Source organism: Parambassis ranga, chromosome 24 (assembly GCF_900634625.1).
Source record: "Parambassis ranga chromosome 24, fParRan2.1, whole genome shotgun sequence".
Taxonomy (NCBI): domain Eukaryota; kingdom Metazoa; phylum Chordata; class Actinopteri; family Ambassidae; genus Parambassis; species Parambassis ranga.
In genome coordinates, this window is record NC_041043.1 from 5,040,223 (window position 1) to 5,055,598 (window position 15,376).

The 15,376-nt window shown below is 42.2% G+C and overlaps 2 protein-coding genes across 3 annotated transcripts; both read right to left on the reverse strand.

Moving 5' to 3' along the window:
• Positions 1–691: 691 nt before the first annotated feature.
• On the reverse strand, positions 692–4,789 carry LOC114428559 (hydroperoxide isomerase ALOXE3-like). Its single transcript, XM_028397085.1, has 14 exons — positions 4,643–4,789; positions 4,188–4,392; positions 4,013–4,094; positions 3,807–3,929; positions 3,621–3,724; positions 3,082–3,254; positions 2,751–2,894; positions 2,301–2,504; positions 2,102–2,188; positions 1,829–1,995; positions 1,558–1,679; positions 1,331–1,431; positions 948–1,118; positions 692–871 (listed from the first exon to the last, which is right to left on the reverse strand). The coding sequence occupies exons 1-14, from the start codon at positions 4,787–4,789 to the stop codon at positions 692–694; spliced, it is 2,010 nt and encodes a 669-aa protein (XP_028252886.1).
• Positions 4,790–6,345: 1,556 nt separating this feature from the next.
• Positions 6,346–11,406, reverse strand: LOC114428558 (hydroperoxide isomerase ALOXE3-like). Of its 2 annotated transcripts, none has more exons than XM_028397084.1 (15): positions 11,376–11,406; positions 10,685–10,839; positions 10,172–10,376; positions 10,008–10,089; positions 9,805–9,927; positions 9,601–9,704; positions 9,076–9,248; positions 8,802–8,945; positions 8,521–8,724; positions 8,313–8,399; positions 8,069–8,235; positions 7,325–7,446; positions 7,134–7,234; positions 6,622–6,792; positions 6,346–6,543 (listed from the first exon to the last, which is right to left on the reverse strand). In XM_028397084.1, exons 2-15 carry the CDS (start codon positions 10,829–10,831, stop codon positions 6,364–6,366), a joined length of 2,010 nt encoding a protein of 669 aa, XP_028252885.1. In that variant the 5' UTR covers positions 10,832–10,839; positions 11,376–11,406; the 3' UTR covers positions 6,346–6,363. The 2 variants fall into 2 exon arrangements, with proteins under 2 accessions (XP_028252885.1, XP_028252884.1); XM_028397083.1 differs by lacking the exon at positions 11,376–11,406 and adding an exon at positions 11,000–11,099.
• Between the last annotated feature and the right edge of the window lie 3,970 nt (positions 11,407–15,376).

Here is a 15,376-nt window from a genome sequence, read left to right on the forward strand (position 1 = left end):
GTGCAGGACTCCTGTGCACTGGAAAATCTGAACTGGCATAAGTGTAATGCTGCCAAAGTTACTCTGTCCAGTCCTGCACCTCTGGGAGAACTGTGGTTCAGGGTATAAAGAGTCCATTTAGAAAAATCTGACATCACACAGTGCCTTCATTATGTTAATCTCAGCAGTTATACAGTAACTTAAACATCAGATGGTGACAGAAAGTTTGTTTAAGGGTATGAGATGCTGACACTGTGCTGAAAGACAACAGACTATTATGATTTTTAGACTCTGTGCAAATGTCAAACAACTCGCTAGTTCTTTCTCTTTCTGTTCCATCGTAAATATTTAAAACAGTCACATGATGCGGCGCCACATTGCAAGCGAGGTATTTGTGTCCAAAGCTGCTCATTCATAATTATCTGTCTATACATATTTCACATAAAGACATTGGCTGACACAACCATAACAGAATACCCTTTGTGCATAAACCTGATTAATTGGTTTCCCAGCAGCTGCATCACTGACGCTGCAGCACAAGTCTGATGCAAGCAGCAAAGCAGAGACTTTAAAATCCTGCTTAGGATGCCAAATTGGCAAGGATCATCTCACTGAATGCATCCACCACCACAGTCATTATGTATTAAATAAAGTTTAACCCAAACAAGCAGGACAGACACAGGCAGATAAAGAAATGTTTCACCAGACTTTCTTAAATAGAGATGCTGTTTTCTATCTGAGTAGGATCCAGATATGTGTACGGTATTTCAAGCAGAGAGTTCCTCTTTGTAATTTCTTCACTGAGGGAGGACAGCTCTGCTTGGAATTTCTGAATTATCTGCTTCGAGGCAGGCTCATCGAAACGTTCTTCAGGGTATTCACCCAAGAAAACCTGCAAAGAGAAAAAGTCTGATTGAGTTTTCAATTTATCTATTGACCTATTATAACATAGATGAAAATACACTTACCACATCTGAGTAGGTGTCTGAAAGCAACCAAGCTACTCCTGCAAAACTGGCTGTGTCTCCAACATTGGGGAGGGTCTCAAAAATGGTCTTTAGGCTTGACTGTCCCTTAGTGGTGGGAGGTGCTTTGTGCAGCAGAAGTGAGCCATTAGGTGTCCAGGAGTGGTAGTCAAACTAGATCAAAATAAAGCATCTGTAAGTACAGATTCCTTATTCATTCTTAGGCTATGCACACAACCTTCTGCGGGAATCAAGTTACCCCATCTCTGCTCAGCCCACAGCCGAGGCTTTAAAAATGGGGATCATGAAACCATGACCAATTTTTGATGTGGCTGCAAACTTTTCAATCCCATTATGGCTGTCCCAAACGTATAATATTGTCCCACCTGTCCATTGTTGACTGCAGCATGTTGAGCTGACACTGTGAAGATCACCATGGTGAGGAAGTTGATCAGTTCCTCAGTAGTGTTCAGGCTTTCTGGAAACCCTGTTAGCAACACAAGCAGTCATCGTCATCTTTAGAGGTCACTACCCACAGAACAAAAAGGTATTTTGGTGTGTAGACCAATGTTTGGGTTTTATTAAATCAGAACATTTAGGGTTTGAAATTTACCTGAAAGTTTGTTTCCTAATACACCATGTGTGAATATCTCACTGATCCATTCCTGCAGTTCAGTGTCCTTGCACACATCACTGTCTGAGGGATAGTAGTGCTCCACCATGTCCTTCACAAAGCTGGAAACAAACATAAACATGCAGAATGCTCTTATTTATCCACTGATAGACTTTAGTACACTGCCTCGTGGGCCTTTTGCAAATGGCCTTGGATGTTGCCTTGGAAGAACAGACTAGACTGTGGCAGCATTGAGTAATTCAATCCTGACCTGTTGATGATCCTCCACAGCTTCAGACCATCATCTCTGTAGTAGAAGTTGGGGACTGACTCCAGTCCTCGTGCAGTGATGTTCTCTGGCAGACAGAGGGAGCTGTAGGTCATTTCAGAGAGGGACCTCCTCATGAGCTCAATCAGCCCGTCACGTCCAAGTGAACTCTAATATATAAGAATACAGAGATCAGTAAACTTACACACTTCTCTTCAATAAGAAAATCTAAAAGAAATTAAAGATCAACTATGTGAGTAAATCAGAAGACCATACCTTAGTTAAAGCCCCTTTAGGTCCCAAAAGATCTCTGTGGGCCAGCTTGTTTACATGAATGACGTAACGGAAGTGTGGGATCAGCAGCTGTACAATAAATATAACAATAATAAATAACAATACAGCAAGAATTTTATAGGCATGGAGGTTTTCTACTAGTAGCCTTTATCTTAACATTCTACCAGCTTTGTAATTATACCTTGTAGAGAGGATGAATCAGAGGGAAGCAGCGCAGAGTAGCTACAGTAAAGACTTCTCCCAGGAAGTGAGTGTTGAGTAGGTGGTGGACTGCCTCATATTCCATGAGATCTGTACTTTTTAAAAACAGCTTGGCGAGCAGCCAGTCTGTCTCTGAGTCACTGGGCAGAAAGATGGGGTTCTGCTCAGATGGTTGTTGTTGCAGCTGGAATAAAAATACATAAACATAGAAATGTGTAAATACATAAGTCGTTACATTACAGAAAAATATGTAGAATATATCACATAGAGCAAGATAAAAGCCTCGCTCAGCTTAGGAACTTTGTAAATATACAATTTTGACATTTGAAAATATACCTGCTTCCTTTACATGGTTGTAATGAGTTATGTCAGGGTAAAGGAAATTCCTTCAGTATTGTATACTTGTATGAAAATAGAATTCATGAAATACCTGTATCGCAATTGGCATCAGTTTGTTCTCTGGGTTCATGTAGAACAAACACAAACCAGCAGTGAAGGGCAGAGATTCACCATTACAGATCCGAGAGGGTATTCCATCCATTACCTTCTGGTCACGGATGAATATGTTGCCTTTCTATATGAACAAAAATAGTAAAAGTAAAAGTAGTGCAGAAAACATTATTTTATTGTCCAACTGTAAATTGACATGATGACATGATACTGATATAACAGAGATAACAGAGGCAGGGGATACTCACTACTTAGTGCTATAATAATTAACCTACATATAGGCTTGATTGATTGCAGGTCATCTTTCATACCTCCATTTCGTTCTTCAGGGAGCTTCCCTCTTCCAGGAATGGTTGCACCATTTCCTCTGTGACTGGAAAGTTTGGGGGAAGTTCTGAGCAGCGCTTGATCACGTTAGGATTTGTTGAATTCAGAAACTGGAATCCAAAAAAGTCATCTTCCTTCCAGTGCTCTGCAACGTACTCTGGAAGATAATAATTGGCAAATACAATTTTTATCATTTAACCTCAGAAATGATTAACTTGATGTTCCCCTATGGGGGCATTAGCTGTGGCCAGAGGCATTCAGCTTCTCCGTCTCTTGAACACCATTGCTGAGAAAGGCCTTCAGAGAACTTTTCAGAATTCAGAATTTTATCACCAACGTTTGCTTGGACTCTAGGATGAACAGCAAGTGATTATGGTCAAGATTAGCAGCCCCCGCCTTTACCAATTACTTTAGCTTAGCATTATAAAAAACATGTTGCATCTACATGATTTAACAAATATGTAAGAACCCACTCATGATGTTGCACTGACAGGTGCCAGACTTTCACCCTTTTTTTGTTTACCTGACATTGCTGTCTTTTTTGACAGGAAGATTTTTTTCATGTCTTCAAAGTCTTCCCATTTTTCAGTAGATCCGATCAAACCCTTGAACATCAGTTCAATGCCACTGAAACGAGAAAGAGCAAACAGAACCATGTGATCATGTACAGTGCTGACTTTCCTGCTTCACAGAAACCTTAGGGACTCACATTATCCTTCTAGAATAGATCATTTCTTCTGTTTTGGACATAGAGAAACGTATTTCAGCTGGTATCTCAGATATTTGTTCAAAATGACTTGAGTGTGGTAGCTTTTTATCAACAATCTCCCATCTAAAAGAAAAAAAGGAAATTACACACTGCAGTTTGTCCAGATACTGTCATGTTCAGACTGCTCAGTACAAATGACAACTTACTGGTACAAACTCTTTTTAAGCTGAAGCTCTTTTTCCCGGTGGTCAATTAGCAGGGGATATTCCTCCTCAAAAACCTTCACACCTGAGCAACAGTGTACATATTTAAATATACTAATAACTGAAAGTTATTCAAAAAGTATTCAGATGGGTAATATAAAAATGTATTTTAGCAGACCTCTCCCTCCTCTCAGCTCCATCAGCTCTCCTCTGGAAATCCATTGGTAACAAGGGAAAAGAATGACATCTCCCTCAGGAGTTGTCACCACTATTTTGGAGCAGTACCACTCATCTTCCGGAAAAAATAAAAAGCGATCTTTCTCCACCTTCAGCAGCAGAAGTTTCCCCAGAGACTGTTTGCTTTTTATGGTATAGATCCTTGTCTAAGAATGAAAGTCAATAGAAATCAAACAAATATGCAAAATGCACTGGACCAATACAACTACATACTTGTGGAGATAATATAGTATAGCTAAGATGAATTTACCCTTGTAAAACATTTTTTGTGCTTATTCAGATACATTTAATACTAATTAAAGATGAAAAAGTACTGTTTTTATATTTTCGTTTGCAATGCAGATCAGTTAACTAACTCAGAGCCACTTTAAGAATCACTATATACATTCATCTCACCGTTCCAGTTTTAAAGTCGATGCCAAAGTTGTTCAACTCAGTTCTCCCACTCTGCCCTTCTGTTCCATATAAGGTGATGCTTATGTGGTCCATTGTGCCTGCATGTTTCATGCTACCCGTTATCACCTCCAGCTTGTATTTCGCCATGGTCATCACAGCAGGTCTAAAAAACAGTCTAAAAAATCTCAAACTGTAAATATATATCTGTAGTTGTTGTATTTAGTAGTTCTATTCTTTGCTATTCTTGCTGCTTCTGCTGTAACATAACAATTAGCTGTCAAGAGGAATAATATATTGTACCTACCTCTCTGATTTATGGATGCAGAACTTTCTTGTCTATACTTTGAACTCTTGCCTTCTGCCTGCTATTTCATCCCCTTCCCCACATTTGACCTTTAAGGTGCACAGAGTATACAAAGAGGTGTGGCCAATGATATCCTGCTTTGTCTGTGCTACGGGGTCACGGGATGATGGAGACTTATCTCAGCTGCCAAAAGGTGAGAGGCAAGGTACACCCTGCACAGGTCACAGTCTGTCAAAGGGCAAACATAGAGAGACAGACCACCAGTCACACTGACACTTATGTGCAATTTAGAGTCCTCAGTTAACCTGACATACACGCCTTTGATACTAGAGAAATCCAAGCAATGAGAGCATGCAACATCCACACAGATGCCCCAGTCGGATTCGAACCAGGAACCTCTTTGCTGTGACACGGCAACCGCCCTGGCTAAATATCATCCAACAAAAGTTCAGTTGTCGGTATCCTTGTATAGTGCAAATATTTATTTCATAAATGAATACTTATTTTATTGTTACACAACCCTACTGTTACTGTACTTCTTATAGCTGTCTTGACACACTCAGGAGCATAAAGGTCCTCTTTGACCTCAGAACCTCCAAACCAGGATGTGAAAAACAACATAATCTCAATCAATTAATCATGCTTCATTAATGTAACACTTGTCAAGCAAATCAGACTCAGTCCAACATACTTTACGTGATAAAAGTGATATAAAATACAAGCAATCACATAACAGTAAAAATAATCAGATATTACAGAATAGGACTGGATAGTAATAAAGGAATATAAATGTTAAAAACAAGAAGAAAAAGACCAGACTGAATAGGTGGGTTTTCAGATTATGTTTAAAAATATTTTGTGCAGGACTCCTGTGCACTGGAATATCTAAATTGGCTGTAGGTGTGAGGTTGAATAGTCTCTCTCTCTTTAGGCAATGAAAGCCAGATGTACTTCACCCTTCGTCCCTACAGTTCTAGTCATCTGATCTCAGCTTGCTGAGTATTTTGACTCTTGTTATGTTGACAAACGGCACACAAGGAATAGACTCATGTTCAATTTTATTTAAACAGCAGACAATAAAAGTGAATTGTAATTCTGAAGCTGTTATTGCAGAAGCTTTTACAATTGTTAATACACTTTGTTAACATAAACATCTATCATAACAATATGTCATTTTGGACATGCCATAAAAAGGAAGAACCAAACATTTTAAATTATGTCTACTTATACATAGTTCACTCAAATATAGGACCACTAATCATGACAAAACTAACACCCAACAGCTCACTAACAAGCCTCCACCACCGTATTTTTAACATGTAGTAAACAGTAAATTTAGTATGCCAGCCAGAAGTTAGAGAGGAATAGAAGTTCTTGATTGATGCAGCAAAATGAAAAATAGATGTAACAAGAGTAATTAAATAGATGTGCTGTTCTCTATCTGATTAGGATCCAGATATGTGTAGGGTACTTCCAGCTGCGAGTTTCTATGTGTAATGTCTTCACTTAGGAAGGACAAATCTGCTTGGAATTCCTTAATCGTCTGCTTGGCTGCAACCTCGTCAAAACGTTCATCAGGGTATTCACCCAAGAACACCTGTAGATAAAACATAAAACATTCTTTTTTCCAGTTCATGTAGATAATATACAGTGGATACAGACAGGTTACACTTACCACATCTGTGTAGCTCTCTGAAAGCAACCAAATCATTGCTGCAAAGCTGGCTGTCTCCTCCACATTTGGGAGGGCCTCAAACACATTCTCCATGGTTGACTGCCCCTTAGTGGTGGGAGGAGGTTTGCGCAGCAAGAGTGAGCCATTGGGCATCCAGGAGTGGTAGTCAAACTAGACGACAAGCGAAGCTTCTGTGAGTGAGTATTATTAACCATTGCATGACACTGGACCTAAAACTACACATTAGATGAAATGTTGCAATGTTGCACTATGCAAAGAAAGAAATAACTACAAAAAATATGAAAATATTTTAAGGCATGCATAGCATTCATATATTGTCATTTATGACACCCCTCTAGTATCATTTGTCCTACACACACTGAAAATGGCACAATTACATTTATAAGAAAAAAAAGAAGCTTATTCAGATCTTCAGATTTTTGGTATCCTTGGATACAACTTAATCACTTCTCTCAATGCATATGATTGTGAGTCTCTGACTTTTGTCCCACCTGTCCATTGTTGACTGCAGCATGTTGAGCTGAAACTGTGAAGATCACCATGGTGAGGAAGTTGATCAGTTCCTCACCAGTGTTCAGGCTTGCTGGAAACCCTGTTAGCAGCACAGTCACTGTGTAAATGCATCATACCGCAGGCTGCTACATACAGTTTACCAAATAACATTCGAGCATTTGTATTTTACCTGAATGTTTGTTTCCAATGAAAGCACGTGTGAATATCTCACTGATCCATTCCTGCACCTCAGTGTCTCTGCACACATCATTGTCTGAGGGATAATAGTGCTCCACCATACCCGTCACAAAGCTGGAAAAATGTGAGTTTAAAAAAAAAAAAAAAAAATTATATATTTTAACTGTTGTAGATAATTATGGAGCCCCTCTGATGTCATGGTAAAAAATAAATAAATAGTGGCCAGGAAATATGTATACGTGTGCACGAAATACTATTTCGTGGCCACATTATACATATGGCCAGCAGGTACAATGATCGTCCCGCTCCCTGTCCATCGTGTCGCTTTAATTCCTCTAATGGCTCTCGATCATTGCTCCCTGCTGCCCGGGGAGGGTGCTACCTGGCTGGGCACCCCACTCCCCTGGGCTCTTGGAGCTCCACTGTGCTCCAGCACATTCCCCGGAGAGGGAAGTTCTACCTGCTGCCCGGCCAGGGAGCACCCTTTTTGGGCAGCAGGTAGAGCTTCCTGCACCAGTACGCCCTGTCAATAACAATACTAATTCGTGGCCACAAATATAGTATTTCGTGGGAATGAACTAGTATTTTTATGATTTTTGATTTATTTATTTTTTGACCATGTCATCAGAGGGGCTCCGTAGATAATAATGCAAAAAGCATGGGCCTTTTGCAACTGGGTTTGGATGTTGTTGGTTAAGAACAGACTACTGTGGCAGCATTGAGTAATAATCCTGACCTGTTGATGATCCTCCACAACTTCAGACCATCATCTCTGTAGTAGAAGTTGGGGACTGACTCCAGTCCTCGTGCAGTGATGTTCTCTGGCAGACAGAGGGAGCTATAGGTCATTTCAGAGAGGGACCTCCTCATGACCTCCATCAAACCCTCATATCCAAGTGAACTCTAGTTAAAAAACAAAAATTAGTTATACTTAATTAGAACAATAGTCTGAGTGGGTGTGAATATTTAGAAAGCCTTACCATACTCAAAGGCCCGTTAGGGTTTAAAAGAATTTTACGACCCTCAGTATTTATGTGAACAGTGTAACGGAAGTGTGGCATCAGCAGCTGCACAGACAGAGCATACAATTTAATATAAAATGTATGATTCAGTTAAATATTACAGAAAATTTCCAAAATTAAAACAACACAAAGCAGCACATTGAAATGACCAGCTTTGTAATTATACCTTGTAGAGAGGATGAATCATAGGGAGGCAGCGCAGAGTAGCTACAGTAAAGACTTCTCCCAGGAAGTGAGTGTTGAGTAGGTGGTGGACTGCCTGATACTCCATGACATCTGTACTTTTTAAAAACAGCTTGGCGAGCAGCCAGTCTGTCTCTGAGTCACTGGGCAGAAAGATGGGGTTCTGCTCAGATGGTTGTTGTTGCAGCTGGAATAAAAATACATAAATATTGTAAAAAAGGACACAAACTCATATTGTGTTGTTTTGCATTGTGAGTGAAGTACCTGTATCGCAATAGGCCTCAGCTTGTTTTCTGGGTTCATGTAGAACAAACAGAAACCAGTAGTCACATGTAAAGATTCACCGTTATAGATCCTGGTAGGTATTCCATCCATTATCTTCTGGTCACGGATGAATATGTTGCCTTTCTATACGAACAACAGACAAAGGTAGCACTGCTGTACAACTGTTACAATGAAACATACTTAATAACACACAGAGGCTTTTCACTTCTAGCTGTAACATACAAAAAAATCAACAAACAATCACATTTCGTACCTTCATTTCGTTCTTCAGGGAGCTTCCCTCTTCTAGAAATGGTTTCACCATTTCCTCTGTGACTGGAAAGTTTGGGGGAAGTTCTGAGCAGCGCTTGATCACATTAGGATTTGTTGAATTTAGATACTGGAATCCAAAAAAGTCATCTTCCTTCCAGTGCTCAGCAACGTATCCTAATAAGAAATAGGAAATAGGATTTACCAGTATATTACATTGAGTAAGCCACAGTCTTGTAGTCTTTGTGGACAAAAGCTGTGGCTGTTTGAATATATGCAATAAGACTTGGCACACACTTGAAGATAAACTGCTCTTATGTAATTACTAAAAAATATAAGCAGTTCAATTAATATTAACATCATTTAATTAATATTCTGTATATATTATTAATGCAATGACAATGACCAAAAATGATGTGTTTGTGCTCAAATTTGTTATTTCTCCTTCCTCATGTTAAGTCAGTATGACTGTATATATTGGCCTATGCTAGTGTGTGTGTGTGTGTGTGATTATTATTATTATTATTACCTGATATCGCTGTCTTTTTTGAACTGAGAATTTTTTTCATGTCCTCAAATGTTTTCCATTGTTTGTTATTTCCAAGTAGCCCCTTGAACTTCAGTTCAACACCACTAAGACGAGACAGGTTAAATGAACACACACATACATACTTAAAGTTTCAGGACATTAATAATGAGTAGTTTTATTAAAAAGTAGCAACTACTGACTTACGCCATTCGCTTTTTATAAGTAACTTCTTCTGTTCTGGACAAAGAGAAGCGTAGTTCAGCTGGTATCTCAGATGCATCTTTGAAATGACTTTTGTGTGGAATCTTTTCATCAACAACCTCCCAACTAAAAAGAAGAGAAATTGTTGTAAAAAAAAAACTAGAATTACAGATTTACACTACTACTGTAAACTGAGAAAAACCTACGTGTAGAAGCTCTTTTTAAGTCTTAGCTCTTTTTCCCGGTGTTCAGTCAGCAAGGGATGCTCCTCCTCAAAAGCTTTCATGGCTGAGTAACAGAGTAACAGTGATCAAATTTACATTTCGAATGAGCAGAAAACATCAAGCAGAAATGCGAGTTTGAAGCAGACCTTTCCCTCCTCTCAGTTCTACTATTTCTCCCCTGGAGATCCATTGGTAACAGGGGAAAAGAATGACATCTCCCTCTGGAGTTGTCGCCACTATTTTAGAGCAGTACCACTCATCTTTTGGGAAACACAAAAAGGGATCCTTTTCCAGCTTCAGCAGCAGAAGTTTCCCCAGAGACATTGTGGTATTAAGGGTGTAGGTCCTTGTCTAGAAATAGGAGTCAATAGAAATATTTTTTTTACATATACTTTCATCAAATTTGAAAAAACAGCAAAAGTTATATGCACTCAGAACGACGTGTGTTACAGCATGTGTTGTAAACTTAAAGCTCATTAGATATATGTAATGACATATTTTTAAAGTGTGGCTCAGATTTGTTAATCCTGACCTGGTTTATTAAATAAACGGTACGTAGTGTGGTAGTTCCATTAGTTAATATACCATCACAAATAGAAGCATATCATACAGAAAGAGCCTAGACCCAGTTTGATTATCACTATATAAATTCAACTCACCGATCCAGATTTAAAGTCAATACCAGAGTTGTCCAATTCAGTTTGCTCACTCTGCCCTTCAGTTCCAAACAGGGTGGCGTAAATGCGGTCCATTGTCCCTGCATGCTTCATGTTACCTGTTGTCACCGCTAGCTTGTACTCAGCCATATTTCCCTCTGGGAAAGCTGTCCAGAAAAACAAACAAAACTGATTTCAGATATGTTGTTGTATATTTATCTTTTACTTATTTTTGTCATTGAAAAATCAATATTTGGTCTAAAGTTACTTTAAATGAAGTTGTTATAACAAAAGGAAAGTAAAAGCTATGACATGCACCTTTGGGAAGACTATCTGTCTGCACTGAAGCTGCAGCGCCTGTTTTTCTCAGGTATGCTTCTACAATTCTTGTTCTGCCTGTTTCAGCATGTGAAGTGGATCCCCCTTGTCACCTCTCGTCACAATAAAAACAATTACGGAAGTTTTAGATTTAATACAACAAATCTTCAGTTAGTTTCATCTTCTTCTAGTATAAACATTAATGTCTGCAGCATGTGATAATTTACCCCCATAAGCTACTCTGCACATTTGAACTTTTCCAGTCACAGTATCATTAAAAAAGACAAATATCCAGCCTACTAGCGTGAACATGTGGTTTGTTACATAATAACAAACCAGTATATTTTTTCTTTGAATCAACACCAAATGTTCTTACCGTCCAAATCTGCTCCTACCCAGATGTGTTGAATGTTCAATCTCACTTGATTTTAAACAGCAATGCATGTTACCAATTGTTTGTAATTAGCATATGTGACACCCACTAACCACCATAAAAGGGCATGTGTAGTGTACTGACATTACAGACAACAACAGCAAAAACAAAGCAGTGGCCACATATGTGAAACTGCCAGAGCATCAAGACAGACTGGTCCGGCAGCTTCCAAGCATACAGGTTTTGTATAAGGTGTATGTGGAGTTTTTGTTGATACAACTGTATCTCCTGAGGAGACTCAGGTCCTACGCTGTAGTGTGCTGGGGCAGCAGGATGAAGACGGCCGACACCAACAGACTCAACAAGCTCATTAGGAAGGCTGGCTCGGTACTGGGTGTGGAGCTGGAGTCTGTGGTGGAGGTGACGGAGAGGAGGATACTGAGGAAACTCTTCAGTATTCGTAACAACACGTCTCACCCCCTGCATGACACACTGCTGTCCTACAGAAGCACATTCAGGAGGAGCAGCACAGAACGCCACAGGAGGTCCTTCCTGCCAGTGGCCATCAGACTGTATAATCCTCCCCTTTCTGTAGGGAGAAGAGTTAGATAATCATGTCAGGCATCACTGTCATTCCCTCCACTGGTCTATATTTATGTTTACTTAGCACCTTATCTCTCCATATTTGTATCCATGTATCATATATTGTGCTCATACGGCGTATGATACCGGAAGCCCTGGAGACCCTGCAGGGATGTTTTGAGGTGACTGACTGGGATGTGTTCTGTGACACCCACGGTGAGGATGTAGACACACTCACAGACTGTATCACAGAATATGTTAATTTTTGTACAGATTCTCTAATCCCCACCAGGCCAATACGCTGCTTTCCAAACAATAAACCATGGGTGACAAAGGACATCAAGGCATCACTCAACAGAAAGAAGACAGCCTTCTTCAGTGGAGACAGAGAGGAGATGAGGAGGGCCCAGGCAGAGGTGAAGGAGAAGATTGGAGAGGGCAAGGAGAGCTACAGGAGGAAGCTGGAGAGCCAACTTCCCCGGAACAACTTGAGGGAGGTTTGGAGTGGCATGAGAACCATCACCGGCCACAATAGGATCTCTAACCAGCTGATGGATGGAGATATGCAGGAGGCCAACCAGCTGAACCTGTTCTTCAACAGGTTTGACAGGTTTGATAGTCCACTCCCTGACCACCCTCCCCCTCCCTGTGATGCACCATTAACACCTGTCTATAACAACAATGTACCTCCTCCTCCTCCCCCTAACCATACTAACCAGTCTCACCTCCCCATCAATAACATCACCCTGCCCCCCTTACCCCACCTTCCATTAACAACCCCCCAGCCTCCCTGCCCCCCTCCCCCATCAGATCTCTCTCTCTGCTCTTCTGTGTCCACAGTTACCATCACCACAGAAGATGTGAGGAGGGAGTTCAGTCGCCTACGACCGGGAAAAGCTGCAGGACCGGATGGACTCAGCCCCAGAGTACTCAGGGACTGTGCCACACAGCTGTGTGGGGTCTTCCAGCACATCTTCGCCCTGAGTCTGAGCCTGATGACCATCCCTGCCCTGTGGAAGACAACATGCCTTGTTCCTGTGCCCAAGACCAAACATCCAAGCACACACAGCGACTACAGACCAGTTGCTCTGACTTCACATGTGATGAAGTCTCTGGAGAGGCTGGTCCTGAAACACCTGCGTGCTGTTGTGGAACCATCGCTGGACCCCCTGCAGTTTGCTTACCAGCCCCGTATTGGAGTGGAGGACGCCATCATGTCAAGTCAAGTCAAGTCAGCTTTATTGTCAACTCTGCTATATGTGCTGAACATACAGAGAATCGAAATTGCGTTACTCTTCACTCCGCAACATGTAACATGTAACTAAAAACTAAAGATAAATATAAAGTGTAAAAAAATGTACCTACAATGAGGCACACACAAAATACAAGGCACATAATGAAGGCACAATGCAGTAAGAGTGCAAAAGATGTATAGTGCAAGTCAGTGCAGTTGGCATAATATAAACAGGAATGGTTTAACTTATAACAGCTTATTGAGACTGGTATGAGAGTGCAAAAGATGCAATGGTGCAAGTCAGTGCAGTTGGCATAATGTAACAGTCCAGGAATAGTTTAAGTTATAGCAGCTTTTATGAGACTGGTGTGACATGACAGGGTAAAAAGTGACTGGTGCACAGAGTTCCTTTGGTAAAGTGGCTGGTACAAAGAGTTCCTATCTTGGGTGGTGGTAGGGGTGAGGGGATGGTGGTAGGGGTGGGGGGTGGTGTCAGGGAAGGGGGAGAAAGTGGGGCACAGCAGGGAGAGAGTTCAGCTTCCTGACAGCCTGGTGGATGAAGCTGTCCCTCAGTCTGCTGGTCCTGGCCCGGAGGCTGCGCAGTCTCTTTCCTGATGGCAGCAGACTGAAGAAGCGGTGTGAAGGGTGGGTGGGGTCTCCTGTGATGCGGAGGGCCTTTCAGGTGAGACGGCTGTCGTAGAGGTCTTGGAGGGAGGGGAGAGGGACGCCGGTGATCCTCTCAGCTGCTCTCACTATGCGATGAAGCGTCTTCCTGCAGGTGGCGGTGCAGGCTCCGTACCACACAGTGATGCAGCTGGACAGGATGCTCTCAACAGCCCCTCTGTAGAAGGTGCACAGGATGGAGGGAGGGGCTCTGGCTCTTTTGAGCTTGCAGAGGAAGTAGAGGCGCTGCTGTGCCTTCTTGGTCAGGGATGCAGTGTTGTTAGTCCAGGAGAGGTCCTCAGTGATGTGCACACCCAGGAACTTGGTGCTGCTCACCTGCTCCACAGCAGCACCGTCGATGGTCAGAGGGGTGTGCTGACTGTGTGCTCTCCTGTAGTCCACAACCATCTCCTTTGTCTTCTCCACATTCAGGGAGAGGTTGTGGTCTCTGCACCACCCGGCCAGAAGGTGCACCTCATTCCTGTAGTATGTTTCATCTCCACCGGAGATGAGACCCACCACAGTTGTGTCGTCCGCAAACTTCACAAAGATGTTGGTGTTGTGTGTTGGCGTGCAGTCATGGGTCAGCAGAGTGAAGAGGAGGGGGCTCAGCACACATCCTTGGGGAGCCCCGGTGTTCATTATGATGGTGCTGGATGTGTTTCTGCCGACCCGCACTGTCTGAGGTCTCCCGGTGAGGAAGTCCAGCAGCCAGTTGCACAGCAAGGAGTTCAGCCCCAGCTGGTCCAGTTTGTTGATGAGCTGCTGTGGGATGATGGTGTTGAATGCTGAGCTGAAGTCTATGAACAGCATTCGAACGTATGAGTCTTTATTTTCCAGGTGGGTGAGAGCTGTGTGGAGTGCTGTGGAAACAGCATCACTGGTTGACCGGTTGGGCCGATATGCAAACTCCAGAGAGGGAGGAAGGGCCGTCTTGATGTGATTCATGACTAACCGTTCAAAGCACTTCATGATGATGGGTGTGAGTGCTACTGGACGGTAGTCATTGAAGCAGGCGGGGGTGGACTTCTTCGGCACAGGGATGATCGTGGTGGCTTTGAAGCAGGTGGGGACAACAGCCTGGCTCAGTGAGATGTTGAAGATGTCTGTAAACACCTCAGCGAGCTCCTCAGCACAGTCTCTGAGCACACGGCCAGGTATGTTGTCAGGACCGGGAGCTTTGCGTGCGTTGATCTGGCTGAGAGATGTCTTCACGCTGGCTCGGGACAGGGAAAATACCTGGTCAGTGGGAGAGGATGTGATCTTTTGTGCAGGAGTGCTGTTGAGTTGATCATCTACCTGCTGCACAGAGCACACACCTACTTGGAGGAGGCAGGCAACACTGTTAGAATCATGTTCTTTGATTTTTCCAGTGCGTTTAACACTTTTGAAGAGGAAGCTCCTGGACATGCAGGTAGAGACCCCACTGGTCACCTGGATCACTAACTATCTTACAGGTCGACCACAATTTGTGAGGCTGAGGAACACCGTCTCGGACACGATAGTGAGCAGCACGGGGGCACCC